This window comes from Sceloporus undulatus, chromosome 5 (assembly GCF_019175285.1).
Source record: "Sceloporus undulatus isolate JIND9_A2432 ecotype Alabama chromosome 5, SceUnd_v1.1, whole genome shotgun sequence".
In the NCBI taxonomy this organism is placed as follows: domain Eukaryota; kingdom Metazoa; phylum Chordata; class Lepidosauria; order Squamata; family Phrynosomatidae; genus Sceloporus; species Sceloporus undulatus.
Window position 1 is genome coordinate 36,616,063 of NC_056526.1, and position 20,160 is coordinate 36,636,222.

A 20,160-nucleotide genomic window follows, 5' to 3' on the forward strand; every position below is an offset into this window, starting at 1 on the left:
TTTACTGTCCTCATCTATGTTGTTCTCCTTGGGTCTTTCCATGCTCCACAGCTGAGCTGCATCATGGCCCTCTAACTTACTACTACTGTAGGATAGTGGGACACCTCTCTCTCACTATCAATTTCCTGCATTTTTTGCTTTTTCTTTAATAAATTTATGCTCACAGTGAACATTTTTCTTCCAAAAGAAGCTTTAGAAAATTTTGGAAAGATTTTAGTGAAAATGAAGAGAGCTGGAAACTGACTGGTGGCAAGGCAGGAAGTTAAAAATTGAAGGAGAGGCAAAAATAAATGGACTAAATGGTTTTGGAAGGTTAGGAGTTCTGCCTCAATATGCTGGCATGAGAGAATAACCTGCTAATTGTGGATTGCTCCTTCAGCTAGCCTGAGAATGGACCTCTTGCCATTCACCTTCCCAGAAGCAAAAAAAGAGTCTTTTTCGCTCATAATTTTGATCATTGACTTATTGCTGAAGAAGTTTTTAACAAGGCTACTTTTTCTGTTGATGTTCTTTTAAAATGTTTTTAACCTGGTTGTTGTTTTAGTATGATGTTTAATTGTATTAACTGCATTTTAATATGATATTATTGCACTTTTAGTCGTATTCCATTTCCAATCATGCTGTACATCACGTTCAGACTTAATCTTAGCAGAAACGGAGGATATAAATTAAATGAAAACAATATGTTTTATGTGCAACCTGCACTTTTCCAAGAATTAGCAATGCAATGGAATATTCACAAACCATGGCGGGAAGTATCAAGTATTTAAAACAGAGGCTGGACAGCCATCTGTTGCGGGTGCTGTAGTTGCATCCTGCATTGAGCAGGGGAATTGGATTAAGTGACATCTAAGATTCCTTCCTACTGTATAATTCTGTGATTCTGCAAAGGTCACATCCGACACTAACATTCAAGAAGAAAAGGACAGGAAAAATGCAAGCTTCTCAGCAGAGGATATACTTATCAAATTTGGCACTGGTAGCAAAATGAGAGGAACTACAGATTTGGCAGAGAGCAGGGTTGAAATTTGAAATGTCCTTGATCAGTTGGTCCATTGTTTCCCAAATTTGGTCTTCCAGGTGTTTTTCACTTCAGCTCCCAGAAGCCCTAGCCAGTTTAGCCAACAATTAGGAATTTGGGGAGCTGAAGACCAAAACATCTGGAGGACCAAAGTTTAGGAAACACTGAGTTATACCATTATGACATAAGCAAAGGTTAACAAAGACTGACATTAAAATACCATACTACAGAATGGAAAAAATAAGCACAGCAGGTTGGTACAAGCATTCCTCAGTCAGGACAGAACTACTCGTTTTACAAGGGACAGTAGCTGCAGTTACTGCATGTCCCACCAAACCTCTCTGTCTTCCAGGTAATATGCAGATGATAACTTGTTATGTTGCAATGGTGTGCATTTTTCTGCCCCTGACATACAGTGTTTCAGATATGGAAAAGCACAACATGATGATATATCCTGAATTGTAAATTATGAAGGGAAAGAGAAAAGAAGTGGCAATAGACCTGTGCTACTATGACTGTGCCAGAAGAGACACAGGACCATGATTCCCAGACAGAGGTGAACAAGGTCACTAAAATAAGTACCCAGCTTGTTAGGGCCAGTTATCTTACACATTGTAAACCGCTTAAGGAGTACTTAAGTGCATTGATAAGAGGTATAGAAATGCACTTACTGTTGCTAGATGAGGGTATTATGGCACCACTGCAGTACAACCATAATAGAAGGATGTATACTGAGAAACCTCACCTACTCTATGGAGCATTGATGTCCTGCATCCTGTTTGCCATTATTTGCCCTTAACTGGAAGGAAGAAGTAAGGACATGCAGGCATACCCCATATAACTCATGCTGATTCTGCAACTGAAAGGCAGGAGAGAATTTCAGAAACTTAACTGAAAAAGATGGCCCCATCCTCATGGACTGGGCAAACATTTTGGTTGGAGTGGGGATGCTGAATTATCCTGCAGTTTCAAAGAGGACTCTTCCCCATGGTTCTGGGGGCTAATCTAGAAAATATGAAAACATGTCTTAGAGTTTGAAGTGTGCCTTCAGTTTAAATCAAGAAGGGGGGGGGACCCTGGTGCATGAATATCTCAGCATGAGTCAGCAGTAATGTAAAGCTGTTGCCAAATAAAGTACCAATTTAGATTGCATTACGGAAAAGAACTGTCCAGAAGATAGTCACACCATTGCTGCAGTGTTTCATCTAGTACGGTCAGCAGACTGATAATGTGGTGAAAATTCCAAGAAGACACAACAAGATGAATGATTCCTATGTTATATATTTTTATAGCCTGCCCTTCCTTTTGGAAGCTCACAGAGCCATATGTGGGGCTCCCAGGATGGGAAGAGAGGATCTCATCAATGTCATTCCTCTCCTTGGGACAAAGGGATGAAATTAAAACTGTCCTTGACATGGCTAGAATACCGTTCTCTAGCAAACAAACTCGAACTCAACAACAGAGAGCTTTGTTAAGATTCTGCGCTTAGACAGAACACAAAAGTTACTTTTTAAATCTCTCTCTCTCACACTCACACTCACACTCACACACACACACACACACACACACACACACAAGTCCTCCCCCCAAAAAAAATTAAGTGACATTAGGATGATGATTTGGGACCTAGAACAAAGAAGAATGTGATGCTCAATAGATGCCCAACTAGATTATTTATAGACCAGTTGCCCAATCCTGTACAGGGTGAGCCTCCCTTATCTGGAATTTTGAAAGCTGGGATGCCAAAAACCAAAACTTAGTTCATGGGTGGCTGAAATAGTGATACCTTGGATTTCTTATGGTGCAGTGTAGACAAACTTGGTTTCATTCACAAAATGAATAAAAATATGGCATATAAAATTATCTTCATGTTATGGAATAAGGTATATATGAAACATACATGAATTTTATGTTTTGACTTGGATCCCATCTCCAGGATATCTTATGTATATTCAAATATTTCAAAATACAAAAAATATATGTAATAAATATCTAAAACACTTCTGGTCCCAAGCATGTCAGATAAGGGAGACCCAACCTGTATATGTCCAGTTCTGGGCAGCCAAAAAGGATTTTGAACCTGGAGCATGTCCACAGGTAGGCAACCAAAATGGTGAAGGGTCTGGAAACCATGCCTTATGAGGAGAGACTTAGGGAGCTGGGTATGTTTAGCCTGGAGAAGAGATGGTTAAGAGGTTATATGATAGCCCTGTTTAAGTATTTGAAGGGATGTCATGTTGAGGATGGAGCAAGCTTGTTTTCTACTGCTCCAGAGAATAGGACCCAGAACAACGGATGCAAGCTACAGGAAATGAGATTCCACCTCAACGTTATTAGGAACTTCCTGACAATAAGAGCTGTTTGACAGTAGGACACACTCCCTCGGAGTGTAGCAGAGTGTCCTTCTTTGGAGGTCTTTAAACAGAGGCTGGATGGCCATCTGTTGGGGGGGTGCTTTGATTGTGAGTTCCTGCATGGCAGGTGGGTAGACTGGATGGTCCTTGGGGTCTCTTCCAACTCTATGTTTCTCTATGATGCTATGTCTATAAAGAAATAAATCTCACTGTGTTCCATGGAGCTTATTGTAAAGTGTGTTTTAGGCTGCAGTATTCAAAACACATACTAGTAAATCTCGTTGAAAACTATGAGCCTTAATTCTAACCCCAATCATGAGATGATCACTCCACTGGTAAGTTCCGAAGTGATGACTACCTATGTCACCCTTTTAAGGAATAAAACTATAGTTTAACCACATTGTCAGAATCCAGTATTTCGGGTGTGGCTTCAGCTGGTTTGAATTTGGGAGTGTCCACAAGTGGCTCAAAACAATTCTGTGGGTTTTATACCATTGCCAGCTGTATTTGCACTCCTTATCCACATAAGAAAGGTAAAGGTCCCCCTACTCCAGTTCATGTCTTTACATCCCCCTTGATAAATTATTAATCATCTTTGCTGCTTTGCACCTGGCTTGCAATTCATGTAAATATCTACTTCTGTAAACTTGGCATCATTCGAGACTGTCTTGCCTTCATTTGATTGGTTCTTGTTGTTTTGAAGTTAAAGATTCAAAGTCTGACTCTGGGCAAGTCTACCCCATAAAATCCGAGTGGGCTCCTGATTTTCTAGATTCACTGTAAGGAGTTTATCAGACTCAAGTTTTGGACCCTGCAGTTGCGCTAAGGAAGTGTAAAGAACGTTGCGAAATGACTGTTTCGCGCAATGTCTTACCACATTGCTTGCCTTTCTGTCATTCCCCCGTAACGTTATGTTAGTGCTACAATTGCGTGAAAGTTGTGTGAAAGTTGCACGATAGTTGCGATTTCCGTGATGCGAAATCATGCATTGCGGAATTATTTACTACACCCGTGCCTTCCTTTTGTCTTTCGCATTTCGCAACAACATATTTGCGCATGCACCTTGGAGGTTTTGGTGGCATCCTGACCTTTTTTGCTTCCGGGGGGGAGAGGGGAAAGGGGAGAAGCCCCTTCCAGTTTCCTGTTTTCACCTGCAGTGTGTGTATGCGACTCTATGCAGGACAGAGGAATGGGGCTGGGATGGATGACCCCCAGGGGACCCTATCATTTGCAGCCTCCTAGGTGTCCATGCAGGACAGAGGAATGGGGCTGGGATGGATGACCCCCAGGGACCCCTATCATTTGCAGCCTCCTAGGAGTCCATGCAGGACAGAGGAATGGGGCTGGGATGGATGACCCCCAGGGGCACCTTTCATTTACAGCTTACTAGGTGTCCGTGCAGGACAGAGGAATGGGGCTGGGATGGATGACCCGTAGGGGCTCCTATCATTTGCAGCCTCCTAGGTGTCCATGCAGGACAGAGGAATGGGGCTGGGATGGATGACCCCAGGGACCCCTTTCATTTACAGCCCACTAGGTGTGCATGCAGGACAGAGGAATGGGGCAGCCTCCTTGGTGTCCATGCTGGAAAGAGGAATGGGGCTGGAATGGATGACCCCTGGGGGTTTCTTACATTGGAAGCCTCCTAGGTGTTCATGCAAGACAGAGCCACCCCCCCTCCCCGGGGGTTGTCCTGAAAGGAAGGCCACCGGAAGGGAATGGGGTCAAAAAGCAGCCCAGCATCATGGGAACTTTGCAATCAGTAACTTTAGCGTTGCGTCGCGCTGCTGCCTACCACACCAAACCATTTCGCAACACATTTCGCAAGATAACGGGAGACCATGGCCTGGCTTCCACTTTTGCCCGCAATGCCCCAAAAGGGGAGGAATGATGCTTAAACTACGGGAGTGTTGCGCAACGGGCTCCCATAGAAATGAATGGCGTCTGGAAGAACATCGCGCTATCACGTTATTGCGCAACGTTGGTGATGCTAACATTGCGCGATAGGCAGGAAAGATCGCCAAAAACTCACGTCTGATAAACTCCTAACTCTGGGCTTGCCTACACTATTACTAAGGGTATCAAGGCAAATCATGGCACATTTGGCTTGTGCCACCACACAGTCCCCCCTTCTGAGGTTTCTTCATAGTAAAATGAACAAATTTTCAGTTTCCCTGAATCATTTTTGGCCATATGCCCGTGGCTGCTCCACTTTATTTATTTTTCCATCTGTCCATCAAACATATGAACATATGCATTTCTGCCCTGGTCCAGGTCACTTCTCTGCCTCCTTTTTTACCATGGGAAGACTAGCCTTCAGATATCACTAAAGCTAAGCCAAGCAGTTAATTGGAGGTGTGCAGATACAGGTATAAATATCTACCAAGCAGATATACTGATACCCAGTTATGCTCCCAAATGTAGCACCCTTTAAAAAATGGCAAACGGAGCCACTCGAACTTTCCACCTCTTGAGAATTATTATTTCTTGGTAGGAACTGCTAGTTGGTAGTAACTGGTAGTAACAGTGTTACTGCTAGTCTCTGTCTGTTCTGCCCCAGCTTCCACAAGTTCCTCCCTCTTCTGCCAATGTGAATCCACTCATCTGACTTTTCCTAGCAAATCTGGAGAAAACAAAGATTATTTTTTCTGCAGATTAAAGGTCTCAGGTGCCTTAAAACCTTGAACCCACTGTAAATAGGACAAAACGCCATGTGGGCAAGTCACCACCTGTTCAAAATGAGTTTTTTAAAAAAATATACAGCCAGCCCTCCATATCCATGGATTTTTTAAATTCACAGATTCAAGCATCCATGGCTTGAAATATTTAAAAGATATATAAATTTCAAAAAGTGAACCTTGATTTTGCCATTTTATATAAGGTACAATATTTTACTATGGCATATTTAATAGCACTTCAGCATCCATGGATTTTGGTATCCACGGTGGATCCTGGAACCAAACCTCAGTGGATACAAAGGGCCACTATAGTGTAGACAGCCTCTTAGAAGTTTATTGCACAAGAGGAATTTCTCTTAATTTTAAATGAAAAGAAGAACGCATTCACGTGAATTCGCTAGTTCAGCAAATTTACGTGAATTCAAATTGTGTTTGAACTGACTTCCCATTGCCCGAAATTGCGTGTGGTAGTCTATCACGCAATAATGTGACACCCCATGATTGCGTTTGGACTGACTTCCCATTGCCCGAAATTGCATATGGTAGTATATCATGCAATAACATTAAACCCCATGATTGCGTTCGGATTGCCATTGGATTATACTTCCAATTTCCCTTGTCTGATAAACTCCTTAGTCATTAATAGCAAAAAGCTCCCACCATCAACCCAATACCGTTTCCCCCCTTGATTTCCTCCAACTAAAACGAAGGACTTCACAGCCGAGGGGGGGGGGGAGCAGTAAAAGATTAAACAATTGAACAGCACTCAAATTCAATTAAACATGTGTCAACCGCAGCAACTAAAACAAAATTCCCAGTACGATTTGCCTGGCATATCTAGGTCCCACCGCGTTGTCAAAACAGGCATTGTATAATGGCTAGTAGTCAAGTAGGCTTCTTATCACTGTACTCACCGGGACTGATCTCTTACCTGTGTCACCCAATGCAGCTGGCAGTCCTGTGTCCCATGAGTGGGCTTGTACAGCTGTGCTGCAGTGAGCCAAGGCAAGAATCAAGTGGCTACTTGACTCCACTACCAGGGAAGTCTGTTTCCCACAGAAGAGGCTGGCAGCTGCCTTGACTGATTTGGTTTACCAAATGGCGGCCATGATACTGTAATGAGTTAGAAAAATTATCGTTCACTTGGCACTCTGAGCCATTACAGCACTCAAAGGTATAGCTGTGTTAGTCTGTGAATCTGTATGTAGAGAGATCTTGTAGCACCTTTGAGTTTAACTGAAAGAAAGAATTTGGCAGCATGTAAAAGCATCAGAGGAAGTAGACAGAAGACTACAGAAGCTCATGCTGCCAACTTCTTTCTACCATTACAGCACTGCCATCACTGGCTAAGCAAGAGGAAGAAGGAGAGGCAGATAACTATTGCAGCACCATTGGTGAGTGGTGCTAGGGAATGATGATGAAGGGGCAAACCCAGGGAGTCTGTCCTAGGCTTGAATTGAGCAGAAAAACCAAACATTCACTTATAGAAAAGCAACAGCTAGTAGTAGGTCACTTAGGTCCAAAGGCCTTCCTGAAGATCATGTTTTTATTTAGCTATGTAAAGGGACAGAGTGCTTGGGCATTGTGGGATTCCTTAGGGGAGCTTTTCACAGAACTGGCAGCACAACAGAAGAAGTCCTGCTCATAATGGATTCTTGCTGAGCTTCAATCATCACAGACACATGGTACAAGTTCTCATATGTTGAATAGAGCACACAAGGGAGGAGTAGATCTTGCAGTATTAGGTCCCAAGTTGTCCAGCGGTTTGAAGGAAAGAAACGGCACCTTGGATGGAATCCAGTAACAGATAGACAAAGTGTGTAAAGTTAGAGTCACAGGCTTTGTTTCATTAGTGCTAGTCCATAAACTGGCAGCCAAACAAACTGGTTATGGTTTCCAAATGCTTTTCAGTGGATTTCCATTTCGAGCATGTTACAATAGTCAAGTCTTGTGCTAATGAGCATGGTAGCAACACTATTCCTAAATACAGCTGTTTGTAAATATATGTACTTGTAGTCCACTTCTTGGTGCAAGGCAACCACAGGCGAATATGCTATTTAGAAAAGAATCATGTACAGCAGGATTAATCTATGTGCAGCAGGATGAAAATCCCCTTTAACAATCATCATGTACAGCAGAATTAAAATTCCTTCTAACAACAAGAAATACAACTCTGTATGCCTCTGAGTTATGTGTTCTCATGTTTTCAAATGTTGGGGGAATATACTAATCATTCTAGAATTTGCTGCTATTTTGCTGTATCATGTTGCTCTTTTTTTGAAAGTGCAAAATGCAGTATGCAAACCTATTTGTCTGTCTGTCTGTTTGTTTAATATCCTGTCTTTCTTTCAGTATGAGATGCAAGGTGGCTTACAATATGTAAAAAAAAAACCATAGCTAAAACAATAATATGGTTTTTTAAAATAAAAAATACATAAACAATCCAATTAAAAGTGTTTTGTGGGTTTTTCGGGCTATGTGGCCATGTTCTAGAAATTTTTCTTCATGACTTTTTGCCAGCATCACCAGAAGAAAATTTTCTAGAACATGGCCACATAGCCCAAAAAACCCACAAAAAAAATGGATGCCGGCCATGAAAGCCTTCAACTTCACAATTCAGTTAAAACATCAATTTAAAACAGTTTCGAGGCATAATAAAATATAGCACATTCCATTAAAATCCTTTTTAAGATTAATTTTAGGATTATTTTTTTTAATCTTGAGCTATAAAATCCCTTTTAATCTTAAAAATCTGATCCATGCTGTCTTTTAGTGAAATATCAATAGATTACTACTGCTGCACTTTTGAAACCCAGTTAGGACAGATCCCTCTCTAAGGAACTTGTCACTGGAGGAGACTGCATAGAGAAACCCTTCAAATGGCATCAGTAAGAGCTAGCATCCAGTGCTGTGAATTGACCATATCACGAATGGGACGTATATGTGCCCCAGTCAGTGTAATGTTTAGCTTGAGTTTTGATAGCACTGTTCTGTTGGCCCATTAGAACAAATACAAGAATACAGGCATAACAATGCACACCTGCTGCAGAAAGTCTAAAGCCATTTAAACATGTAAAGAATGCCCATCATTTGATATACAGTCATCCCTCCATATTTGCGGCTTTGATATTTGAGGATTTGATTATTCACAGATTTCATTAATATGTTATCTCTAGGACTGTCTAGGTCCTCCAGTGCAACTCTGTGGTCAACTTTAACTAAAAGTTGCACTGAAAGACCATTTGTAGCTGCTCCAGTGCCATTCTATGGTCAGTGTATGTTGGACATTGACCACAGAGTTGCACTGGAGGACCTAGAGATTCCTAGAGAGGTGTCCTCTCAGGTAAAAACAGTGTTTTTGTTATTTGTGTTTTTTCCATATTCACGGGGGTCTTCTTCCCCTAACCCTAACAAATATGGAGGGACAACTGTACTTTCTAAATAACTGTCTAGATTAGCCTACATATTAACTTTGCTAAGCTGTTCTTGTTATATGTTGGCCACTCTCCACATGGCTATGACTACTTCAGATATTTGAGATCCTCACCTATTGTTCTATTGATCTGTGCATATAAGTATATAATTCTGTTTGGTGAAAAACATGCTCTTTATAGCCTCAGGCCTTCTTTCTTTCATTTTGACACTTCTGGTAATCAAACCCAAAATCTGTTGACTCACAAAATCAGTTGTTGAATGTTAGGTCAACAATTCTGTGAATCCCTTTGATTCAATGGGTCTGTTCTGGGTGGGACTAATAATATCCAAATAAGAGTAATTCTGAACTTAACATAAATAGTTTATTTCCCATATCCCAACATAGTATCTTCCAGCAATGTTAACTGGGGTGGTTGGAATTTAATTCAACACCTCTGTGTACCACCATGTTGGAGAACCCTGGTTTCATTAAGATAGTTTCTCAGGGTGAAGGGAACATACAGTATCTCAGGATGATAGCAATGCCTTGAAAAATATGGGTATATACATTCTCCTTTATTAGACTTTTTTTACAAAAAAAAGAGTTATATATTCTCACTAGCTGTGATTGATGCTTAATATATCACACTTAATGATCTCACTAGAGGCCACTTCTTGATCTCTGATTTTGGCTTTGAAATCTTAGGGCCTGGGATGGTACTAATTTAGCAAGCCTACCTCTTATTCAAACTACATTTAATACAGGTGAGAAACCTCTTGCAGTCAAAGAGGAGCACACTAAATTGTCCTTTGCCACTGCAAGCAAATTTGCTGCCTCAATTACAGCTGATATTTGGTGGCAGTTGTGACAGCTGTTGTGCAGGGCAAAACTAGAACAAAGCAGTGTCTTTTTCCCTTCTAGACGTGACAGGAGAAAAAAGGAGGTAACACCATGAGTTGGTAGTGGCACCGGCAGGGGAGCCATAGGGCTGTAAAAACAAGATATAAGGACTTGATTGTTGCCTGACACGGCCATAGCATAACTCACATGCTTGTGTTTCACTATCTGGAAATTAAATATATGGTCTTTGCCATGGTTCAGGTCTATCATGTGTACAGAGGTGCTGTTTAAACTTTCTCCCCTACCCCAGCTTCAGCAGGTAACTCTTATGGGGAGTGGGGAAACACATTTCAGGAGGAAAGGAATTCAAAGACACAATACACAATAGGATCTTGCAGCACCTTTGAAACTACTGGTAACTGAAAGATAAAAGTTGGTAGCATAAAGATCTCTTTGCATACAAGAGGAAAGGGTTAATTTTAAAAACCCTGCTACATTAGGGGGGGAAGATTTTTTGAGCAAAAGTTTAAACCTCCTTTCCCCATGCACACTAGTCCCAATTTGGATTAGGGGCAAATGCATTAACTTTTGAGTAAACGAAAACAAGAAGGAGCTGCTTGCCAAAGAATTGATGTAGCATGTAGTTTGATTCTCAGTCTTCGCTTTCTGTTCCTCTTTTGCACTCCTGTTACCCAATTACTGCTAGCTTTACTTCAGAGCTCCAAGGCTATTGTTATACCTCTGTCAATCTACCATGATATCTTGGATTTTCTGTACAGATAGTGAAAGGAAAGCATAAGGATCAATATGAAGTGCCTTGGTGCTAAGCCAAATGAGTCCAAAGGTGCTTAGGTCTATTCCTGAAGGAATGTATGATGTAATACTCATGAAGCGAATACCACTGGTTTCCACTGAACATACTGCAAAGGAAGGGAATTTAGGATTTAGCCTCATAGACTATAGTCTACATGTCCTCTCATGAGGCAGATATTGGATTTCTAATTCCATATTTACCCCATACCACCAATATGAGGTTGACTTGAGAGGGGGGGGAAATTTGCAGTGAAAAATCCAATAAGCAGAAACGTAGACTCTCTCATTCACTGGTCTTCTCTTGAAAATCTCCCACTACCTGTCAATTTTTAGACTATTGCCCCTTTCCTTCATCACAATAAAAGGGGGTTGGGGTGTCCTTGGTATGTTTGCAGGAGTAATTAAGTCTGAGAAGGTTTGAGGACCTCCCCTGTGAGTGCCGCCTCCTCATTTGTTTTACCTCAAGAAGTCAAACCTTGGGAGCACCTATTTGCTGAGGTAGTGTATCCTTCTGCCTTTAGATGGATCAGAGATGCCATCAAGGCAAGTCTTTGGGGCAGAAGTCCAGGGTCCCACTCAGCAGAATGAGCAGGAGGGCCCCCAAACACAGCAGGGCTGCCATACATCAAAATGTGGTAAGTGAATTTGGTAAGTAATGTAATATACAGTACTGTATATGACTCTCAAAAGAGGAGTGGGGAATGCATATGAGCTTGGCCATGCATGGCCACTGGCCATACTGGTTGGGAGACTCTGGGAGTTGTAATCTTAAAAAGGTAACTTTCCCACATTCTATGACTCAAGTCTGAATTTATCCAACTGCACCACTCAGATGGAGTCATATCTGTGAAAGGGCACAGTTTGTGTATTATTGCTGCTACTTGTTTGGAGCCCTTGAAATAGTATGTACCACTAATACTTACACGGTGACACTGAATCACATTAGGCTCCCTGGATTGTGATTTATCTGGGAAACCATTAGAGTTGGTGGCGAGAAAGAGAGGCAAAAATACTGTAAAATAAAAATCATATTGCTTTATATTTTATATTTATTGCTTGATTTACACCCTGCCTTTTCCCCAAAATTAGGATCCAAATTCAGTCAGGTTTCTAACACCAGTTAGTTTTCCTCATTACCTCGCCCCCAAACCCCTTTAAACCAATAGTTAAACTATTCCTATAGGCTAGTAAGTGTTTTAACCTTTCTTTCTTCCTCTCTCTCCTCCTTACCCATTCCCTCCTCCATTATCCCAATAATAGGATGAAGATGAGACGCCACAAGCTCTTTTTGACTCTGTGCATGGCTGGTCTTTGCCTCATCTCCTTTCTACACTTCCTGAAGGCCCTCTCCTATGTCACATTCCCCAGGGAACTGGCATCGCTTAGCCCCAACCTGGTCTCTAACTTTTTCTGGAACAATGCGCCGGTCACTCCTCAGGTCAGCCCCGAACCTGGGGGTCCAGAGTTCCTTCGAACACCACTGTATTCCCATTCCCCGCTACTCCAGCCTCTGTCTCCAAGCAGAGCCAGTGAGGAGCTCCATAAAGTTGAATTTGTACTGCCTGAAGATACGGCAGAATACTTTGTACACACTAAAGCCGGCGGTGTCTGCTTCAAGCCAGGCACCAAAGTGTTGGAAAAGCCAATGGCGGGCAGGCCAGATGAGAAAATAGAAGGAGCTGCTTCAGGGCGCATAAGCCGGAAACCTCTAAGCACCAATGGGACAAAGCGGCGTAAATGGGTGGAATGCGTGTGTCTGCCGGGTTGGCATGGGCCCAGCTGTGGTGTGCCCACTGTGGTGCAGTACTCAAACCTCCCCACTAAAGATCGTCTGACCCCACGTGAAATACCCCGGAGAGTCATTAATGCCATCAATGTAAATCATGAATTTGATCTCCTGGATGTCCGTTTCCATGAGCTGGGTGATGTGGTGGATGCCTTTGTGGTCTGTGAGTCAAATTTCACTGCATATGGTGAGCCACGGCCACTCAAGTTCCGTGAGATGCTGCTCAATGGCTCCTATGACTATATACGCCACAAGGTGCTCTACGTCTTTCTGGACCACTTCCCCCCTGGTGGGCGCCAAGACGGTTGGATTGCTGATGACTACCTGCGCACTTTTCTTACTCGAGATGGCATCTCTCGCCTCCGCAATTTGCGACCTGATGACGTCTTCATCATTGATGATGCAGATGAGATCCCAGCTCGTGATGGCGTACTCTTTCTCAAACTCTACGATGGTTGGACAGAACCTTTTGCTTTCCACATGCGCAAGTCTCTTTACGGATTCTTTTGGAAGCAACCTGGCACCTTGGAGGTAGTTTCTGGTTGCACAGTGGGCATGCTCCAAACAGTTTATGCCACAGATGGAATTCGCCTACGCCGGAGAGAGTACTATACCATGCCAGGCTTTCGGCAGTATGAAAACAGCACTGGTCACATCCTGGTGCAGTGGTCACTGGGCAGTCCGCTGCACTTTGCTGGCTGGCACTGTTCTTGGTGTTTTACTCCTGAAGGAATCTACTTCAAACTGGTATCAGCCCAGAATGGTGATTTCCCCCGCTGGGGTGACTATGAGGATAAGCGTGACCTTAACTACATCCGGGAGCTAATCCGGACTGGGGGATGGTTTGATGGCACCACCCAGGAGTACCCTCCTGCAGACCCCAAAGAACAAATGTATGCCCCAAAATATCTATTGAAGAACTATGAGCGGTTTAGTTACCTATTGGAGAACCCCTACCAGAAAACAGAGGGGGCTGGGTGAAGGGAGCGGGGCTTGCATGAGCAAATGAGACCTTATGGAAAAACGGGACAGCGAGATGTTTCTTTTGTTCTTCCTTCCTCCCCCACCCATTCCTGCTGGGGAAGTGTATGTCCTCTCCAGTCTCTGTCTTCCCCATTCCTGAAAAGAGACTTGGGTGTGGATGTGCGAGGGCAATTCCTAGTCATGTGAATGAGGACCAGAGGAAGTAGGAACCAGGCCCAAGAACTAGCAGGAGGTATGGCTCCTTTGCCTCTCATGTAGGTTGGAAGAAAGAATCTTATGCAGAAAGCACCTCTCTATGTGATAGGAGAATAGATAGGAGCATGCAGCTGAATGAGTGAGGGTGTGAATGTGTCAGAGCCTCTATAAAGTCTTGGCACTTGAGATAAGGATGGTACTGAATCCCCCTTTTGAAAGCCAATTTGGTTCTGAGTCATTTGAAATCAGTGACTCTTCCATGGGCTCTGTTGTCCTTTAACATAGACACTGCAGAAAGGATATAGGTGTAAACTCTTCTTGCCTTGGTGGTTTCACAGCAAATGATGAAGCTTGGCCAAAGAGCACACTGACCTAGGTTACAATGTTCTTATTTGTAGCTGGGAACAGAGGATTGGCAATTTCAATAAAAGGGTGTGTGTGCAAGAACTTTTGTAGTTGACAACAGGAGTTGTGCTCGTCTCGGATATGTATATTTTTGCCATGTGTGTTTTATTACCCACTGGTGTAGTATGGGTGCGCACAAAAAAATGGGAGCATGGTAGCACCAAAGAACTCTGCTTTCCTTCTCATGTTTATGGACATTCAGGGAAATTCTACAAACTGGCAGGGTATGAACACTGAAAAGTGGTGTGATTTTGCTCAGTAAATGGAAGTTATGGGTTGCCAGCCTCTGATGTGGAAGTAAGAGGGCTGCAATTTACAAGGGACAGATTAATTTTAGAAACATTTCCCTCTTCCACCACAACAAAATGTGATGTTTACATTTTCTTCTGAAATGGGGTGCATGTAACGCTTCATATTGCTTCTAAGGAAAGGAGACATTGGGATGTTAATGCTCTCATGTCCATCCTACTACTTCTGGAACAGAAGAAGTGTAAAGGTACTTGGCTCTATGATGCCGCCATTTTGAGGATAATGCTGTATTGTTAGTCTAGCTTTTGCATACCCACTGAGGAAGGAGGTTGTATGTTTAATGGGATTGATTTAAAAACCTATGGTTACACCCAGGTGCCAAGCACTTAATATTCAGTGGATATTTGCATCCTTTCCCCTTCAGTGAAATTGCTCCAGGGTGACCCCCACATCACTTTATGGAGTCAGTGTCTTTTCAATCAGGGTGAAAGGTACTGTAAACTTCATGTCGAGTTTGCTGCTAAAGAAATATATGAAACAGTGAGCCACTGCATTAAGTGCAAGAAATGGTGAAATACGTGCAGTTAGAGTAGGAACCCATTATTCCAAAAAGTGCTCTTTGCCAGTGGAACAATGTGTTAACTTTTTAATTCTTCCCCATTCTAGCTTCCTTTACTTTTCACATTCTTTTCTGCCCTCATATATGCCCCTTGACTCTTCTAAAAGACACAGAAAGTGCTGCATGTATGTCTGCTTTTCCCAACCCAGTGCCATCCAGATGTGCTTGGATGGTGTAAAAAGCCATCCTGCAGATTTGCTGGAGCATGAATGCTCCAGCCCACTGTCTTGTATTGTAGTTGCAATTGTCCCCAGACATACTCTAGCTTACCTGACCTATAGGTTCCATGTAGCAAGTTGGCACTCTGCCATTTCCATATGACAGAACATTAAGACCTAACACTCAGTTTTGGTGCCCCAGTTGGTCTTGTGGACAATCTTTTACATAAAGTAAGAGCTTCTTTTCTAGCTTTCTAGAATAGAAGTTTGAACCATAAGGTGGTAGGTTGTACTGTTAGCATTCATGCTTCAGCCAACTTGCAGGATGGCTCCTTCTACCATCCAAGCATTCTGTTATGTAAAAATAGCATGTGTAGATTGATCTATACACCTTTAAAGTGGAGTAAACTCTTTTTTTGACAACACACAGCTTAAAGCAGCATTCAGCTTGAAGGCTCTGCCCTCTTAGCTGAGATGGTGAATCGTTAGGCTTGCTTTGCTGCCTTTTGCCTTGTGTACCACCAACATGAAGCACTTTTGGTCAGTACTATACTTTCAACTCTGTATACATTATCCCCTTGCTCTATCAAAATGTCAAACTGACCTGCAGATTGTGCTTCACCGTTAGGGGATAAGGATTGTGACTTGCACACAGCATGCCCTGGAAAAGATTGTTTTAGAAAATGATGGTGCCTTATAGAGCAGCCATCAAGTTGCTGGGCTAAAGTGACTACCTAGTATTAGCAAAGAAGTAAATGGGAATGAACTGGCATTAGTGAAACATTATGGTCCCCAAGACTACTACATGGGATAGGGAGAAAGCATTTTCTTTCATTCTTGGGAGGAAATGAGAGCTAAAACTCCAACATCCAGTTTGGGGACCATTCTATCACTATTATCATGCTGGTTGTAACAGAGATAGGACTCGTACCATCCTCCAGAGATTACTGGTCTAGAACCCCCAGTATTCCTCATTAATGGCTATGTTGGCTAGAGATGCTGGGAATTGCACTTGATTCCCTTTCTTTGATTAGAGTATGCTCCTTTATTTCTAGTATGCATGTAGAGAGGTGTAAGCAGCACTCAAACTCAAACTTAAGTCATGAGCTGAGACTTTTGAGGCTCTGAATTCAAATCATAGAAAAGTGCCCAGTCAAGGAATGACACAGCTTCACCATGCTCTCATACTAGGCTGTTTCTTTGCCAGAATGCACTCCGTCCTTCCTTGCACCAGCTCAGCTGACTGTTCATTTTGGTCCCTGCACTTGCTTGACAGGGTGTGCTTTGTGTGTGCCTCTAGGACTGGCTTTCACAATTATCACTCATGAATTCTTAATACAGTACTCCCATCAGTGCAGTCTCTAGGCTCCATCTGTCTCTGAAGCACAACACAGGCAATTCCTAGCCTTGCCTTTCTTCTTTCTACAACTCTGTAGCCCCCCTCCCCTCCCCATTCTCTTTTCCCCCCACTTCCTTCGTTTTCTCCCCTCCTCCACTTGTGTGCAAGGAACAGATCCCATTGTAACTGGATAAGTTAACACTGAATTCCTTTGGGACTCTGAAAGGACTCTTTGTTCTGCTCTCCTTCTTTGGCTGCACCAAAGTGAAACTTGAAACTGACCCTCTGTTGGGGAGGAAAAGGAGAATTTTACAGTAAAGGCTTTGCTTCTTCTTTTTTCTTTTAAAGTCACTATTTGCATATGGTGGCTTCTTTTTTAAAAGAACCCCTTCCCATTTAAGGATTGTCTATTTAATTATTTATTATGTAGCTAGAACATAGACCCACAGAACTGACATTGAGGAACTTTGCACTATTTTTTTTAAAAAACAACACTTTGGGTGGGTGGGTGGGTAGCAGCAGGTAGTGAAAAAGAGGAATTACTTTGGGAAAGTATCATGCTTTTGTAGTTGGGAATCTGACCCCTGACTTTTAGTAAGAAAATAGAGCTGACTTGCTGTGTATGCATCATAAATACAGTGTTCAGCCTGAAGGGGAGGTACTGAAAATGAGTGAGTCACGTCATCTTGTATGTGTGTGACAGGTAGAAGAGGCAAACAGTAGAGTCTTCTGATGATTTGAGAGCCTGAAGGCACATCTATGCACACACACACACACAAATTGAAGAGGCTTACACAAGTAGGGATTGATGCAGATAAACTTCAGAGGGCATATGGCTGACACCTCATAGTGAGTCAGTTGTATCCATGTTTGTTCCATACAGAGATTCTGATCTCCTTGCCATCACTGCTGATCAGACTCACTGTGGGCTGGTGGTGATGAGCAAAGTGGCCCCTATTTGGTGTGGAGCAGTGGTTTCCCACAACATACAAGTTCTTGCTGATGCTTGAAGTAATTTTAAAAGTATTTGCTACTGCCTTTACACTATTGGTTCTTGATTTTCATTCACTAGCAGTGTAAAGGTATGCAGATGGCATTCACTGAAGCTGCAGTGAACGATAGCCTGAGTTGTATGGTTAGTCCTGAGTAGAGTCGATGCACTGAATCAACGGGATATACTTTTATGTTGACCCACAATTCAGCAATGGATTCAGTGCCTGTGTTGAGACTAATCGATTGATGCAGGCCTGTGGTTTGAAACACATCAATTGGTTTTTGAAAGGAAACTGTTTTTAGAACCTCTTTGGTCACTTTAATAGGAAAATAGTAGGTCGGCTGAAGTATTTAGTAGAGGTCCTTCCCTACTGAGCAGAAGAAGTTTCACTATCATGTTGTGTCTGACTACTTATAAGAGTACCAGTGGTACTGTACCCACAGTCCTACAGTAATGGACATTACCTTTAACTCTTTCCAGTGCTGGCTTGCCACCTGGAGACTTCTGGCTTGGCTCTCTTCTCTTTCCTTCTCATCCCCATGAGTAGCTGAAGGAGGGTGAGAAGTACCTCTTGTGGTTGCCTAGCAATAACAGACCTAGTTTGTCTTTCTTTTTGCCTTCCACTTCTACCCCACTCTTTCTTAGCAAACCTCCAGGACAGTTTAAGCTTTGAATCATGGCCAGGGGACATCAGCTATGTCCAGTAACTGACACTTAAGAGTTTACTTTGTAGAAGAGCTTGGAAAAGTTATTTTTTGACTGCAGCTCCAGACTCCATCAACCAGCATAGCCACTATCCATGCTGGCTAGTTTATCCTGGGAGTTGTGGTCCAAAAATGTATGTTTAGAAGCTTTGCCTTGTAGCCAACATCTAAAGGCTGTGTTCTCATTTGTTGAGAAAAGCCCTCTCCTTTACAATGCCATGTTCCACTTGTTTGCCCTTTTTTGAAATGGATGCAAATGGAGGTTGCAGAATTGTTCCTGGACTGTCTCTCTTTTCAGTTGCAGGTGCAGAGTAGACTGCTCTTCTGTTAGAACAATTCCACCTCTCCCCTCCCTAGATAGAAACATAAGATGAAGAAAATTCCACCTGCATTGGGCAAAGAACTAGCCTAGGATATTCTAGGCTATGGTAATTTTATATATGTAAACATTGCCCATATGGTCTCTTTTCTGTAGTCCAGGATAGTAAGAGTTCTTCCTTCTTTATATGAACTAGGCGTTAGAGAACAGCACCTTTGACCTTCTCTTGACTATTTTTTCACTTTCAGTTTCTTATACAATATAAGGTAGCAAAATGTATAACTTCTGGCACCAGCAATTCTCTGGTAGTAATCTATTTGTATGAATTCTCACTTAAGCTCATAGGTACTCTATGATCTTGGAAGCTCTTCGCCACCTTATCTAGTTTGATGAGACAAAGTTGGTCCTGCAATGAAAGCTGAATTTGGTACAGAACTGAGGGCTGTTCTTTTAGGGGCATTGTTATTCATTCTCCCTTCCCTCTGTATTGTCTTCCTCAATATCTGCCTTAAGCCTGGGTGTTCAGTGGCTTAACAAGAAAACTGGGAGATTCATAACTTATTTTCTGTAGCAGGCACAGACGAATGAATTTTTAAATCATGACTGGGCAGAGCTTAGATTGGAACTAACATTTGCTCTTGGTTTCTGCCAGCTCCTATCCCACCATGTTTCTCTGTTTGTCTTGTGTACCTTCTCTGTCTTTTACTAATGAAGATCAGACCTGAAGTGGACACTCTTTAGATTTCAAAGGAACCAGATGCTATACAGATCTTAAACTAAGCCATTTGAAAAGAGAGAATGGGACTCGACAAACTTGTATTCATATCAGCCTTCAAAGTGCTTTAGTGTCCTTCTGAATGAACTTTAATAAGCGGAAATACAGAGGTAGCAAATGATGGTGTGGGGACAGAAATTGAGAGGGAAATTTGAGGACCTTAAGCACAGTATGAAAAAAAATGATACACAAAGCCTCCACCAACATGGTGCCCTTCACATGTGTTAGCCTGCATCATCCTGTATTTCCCATCATACCCAATACTGGTAGGGATGATGGAAATGTAGTTCTGCATTTATGAAGGGCAATGGAAAGGGAGAGGCTGTATTACACATTAACTGAAAATACCAGGGCTGGTCTATCTACCTAAAAGGGATATGAAGAAAAATGATCCACAAGGGTGTACAACCACTGTCCAGTGCAATTCCTGAGGCAAAAACTGAGCAGTATTCTGCAGGGAAGAGTTTTAAAAATGAAAGCGCCATTTCTCAAGGAAAAGCTAGATAGGGGCT

The 20,160-nt window shown here is 42.4% G+C and overlaps 1 protein-coding gene across 4 annotated transcripts in view; it reads left to right on the forward strand.

Moving 5' to 3' along the window:
• Positions 1 to 17,340, forward strand: part of MGAT3 (beta-1,4-mannosyl-glycoprotein 4-beta-N-acetylglucosaminyltransferase) — a 19,620-nt gene extending 2,280 nt beyond the window's left edge. Inside the window, exons 1-3 of one of the 4 annotated variants that reach the window (XM_042470598.1) lie at positions 6,730 to 7,227; positions 11,643 to 11,756; positions 12,382 to 17,340. In XM_042470598.1, the coding sequence (XP_042326532.1) occupies positions 11,752 to 11,756; positions 12,382 to 13,888 (1,512 nt within the window). In that variant the 5' untranslated portion in view covers positions 6,730 to 7,227; positions 11,643 to 11,751 and the 3' untranslated portion in view covers positions 13,889 to 17,340. Of the gene's footprint in view, positions 1 to 6,729; positions 7,228 to 10,802; positions 11,770 to 12,381 lie in introns of those variants that run through there. The other 3 variants (XM_042470599.1, XM_042470600.1, XM_042470597.1) reach the window with 3 other exon arrangements.
• The last annotated feature ends 2,820 nt before the right edge of the window (positions 17,341 to 20,160 follow it).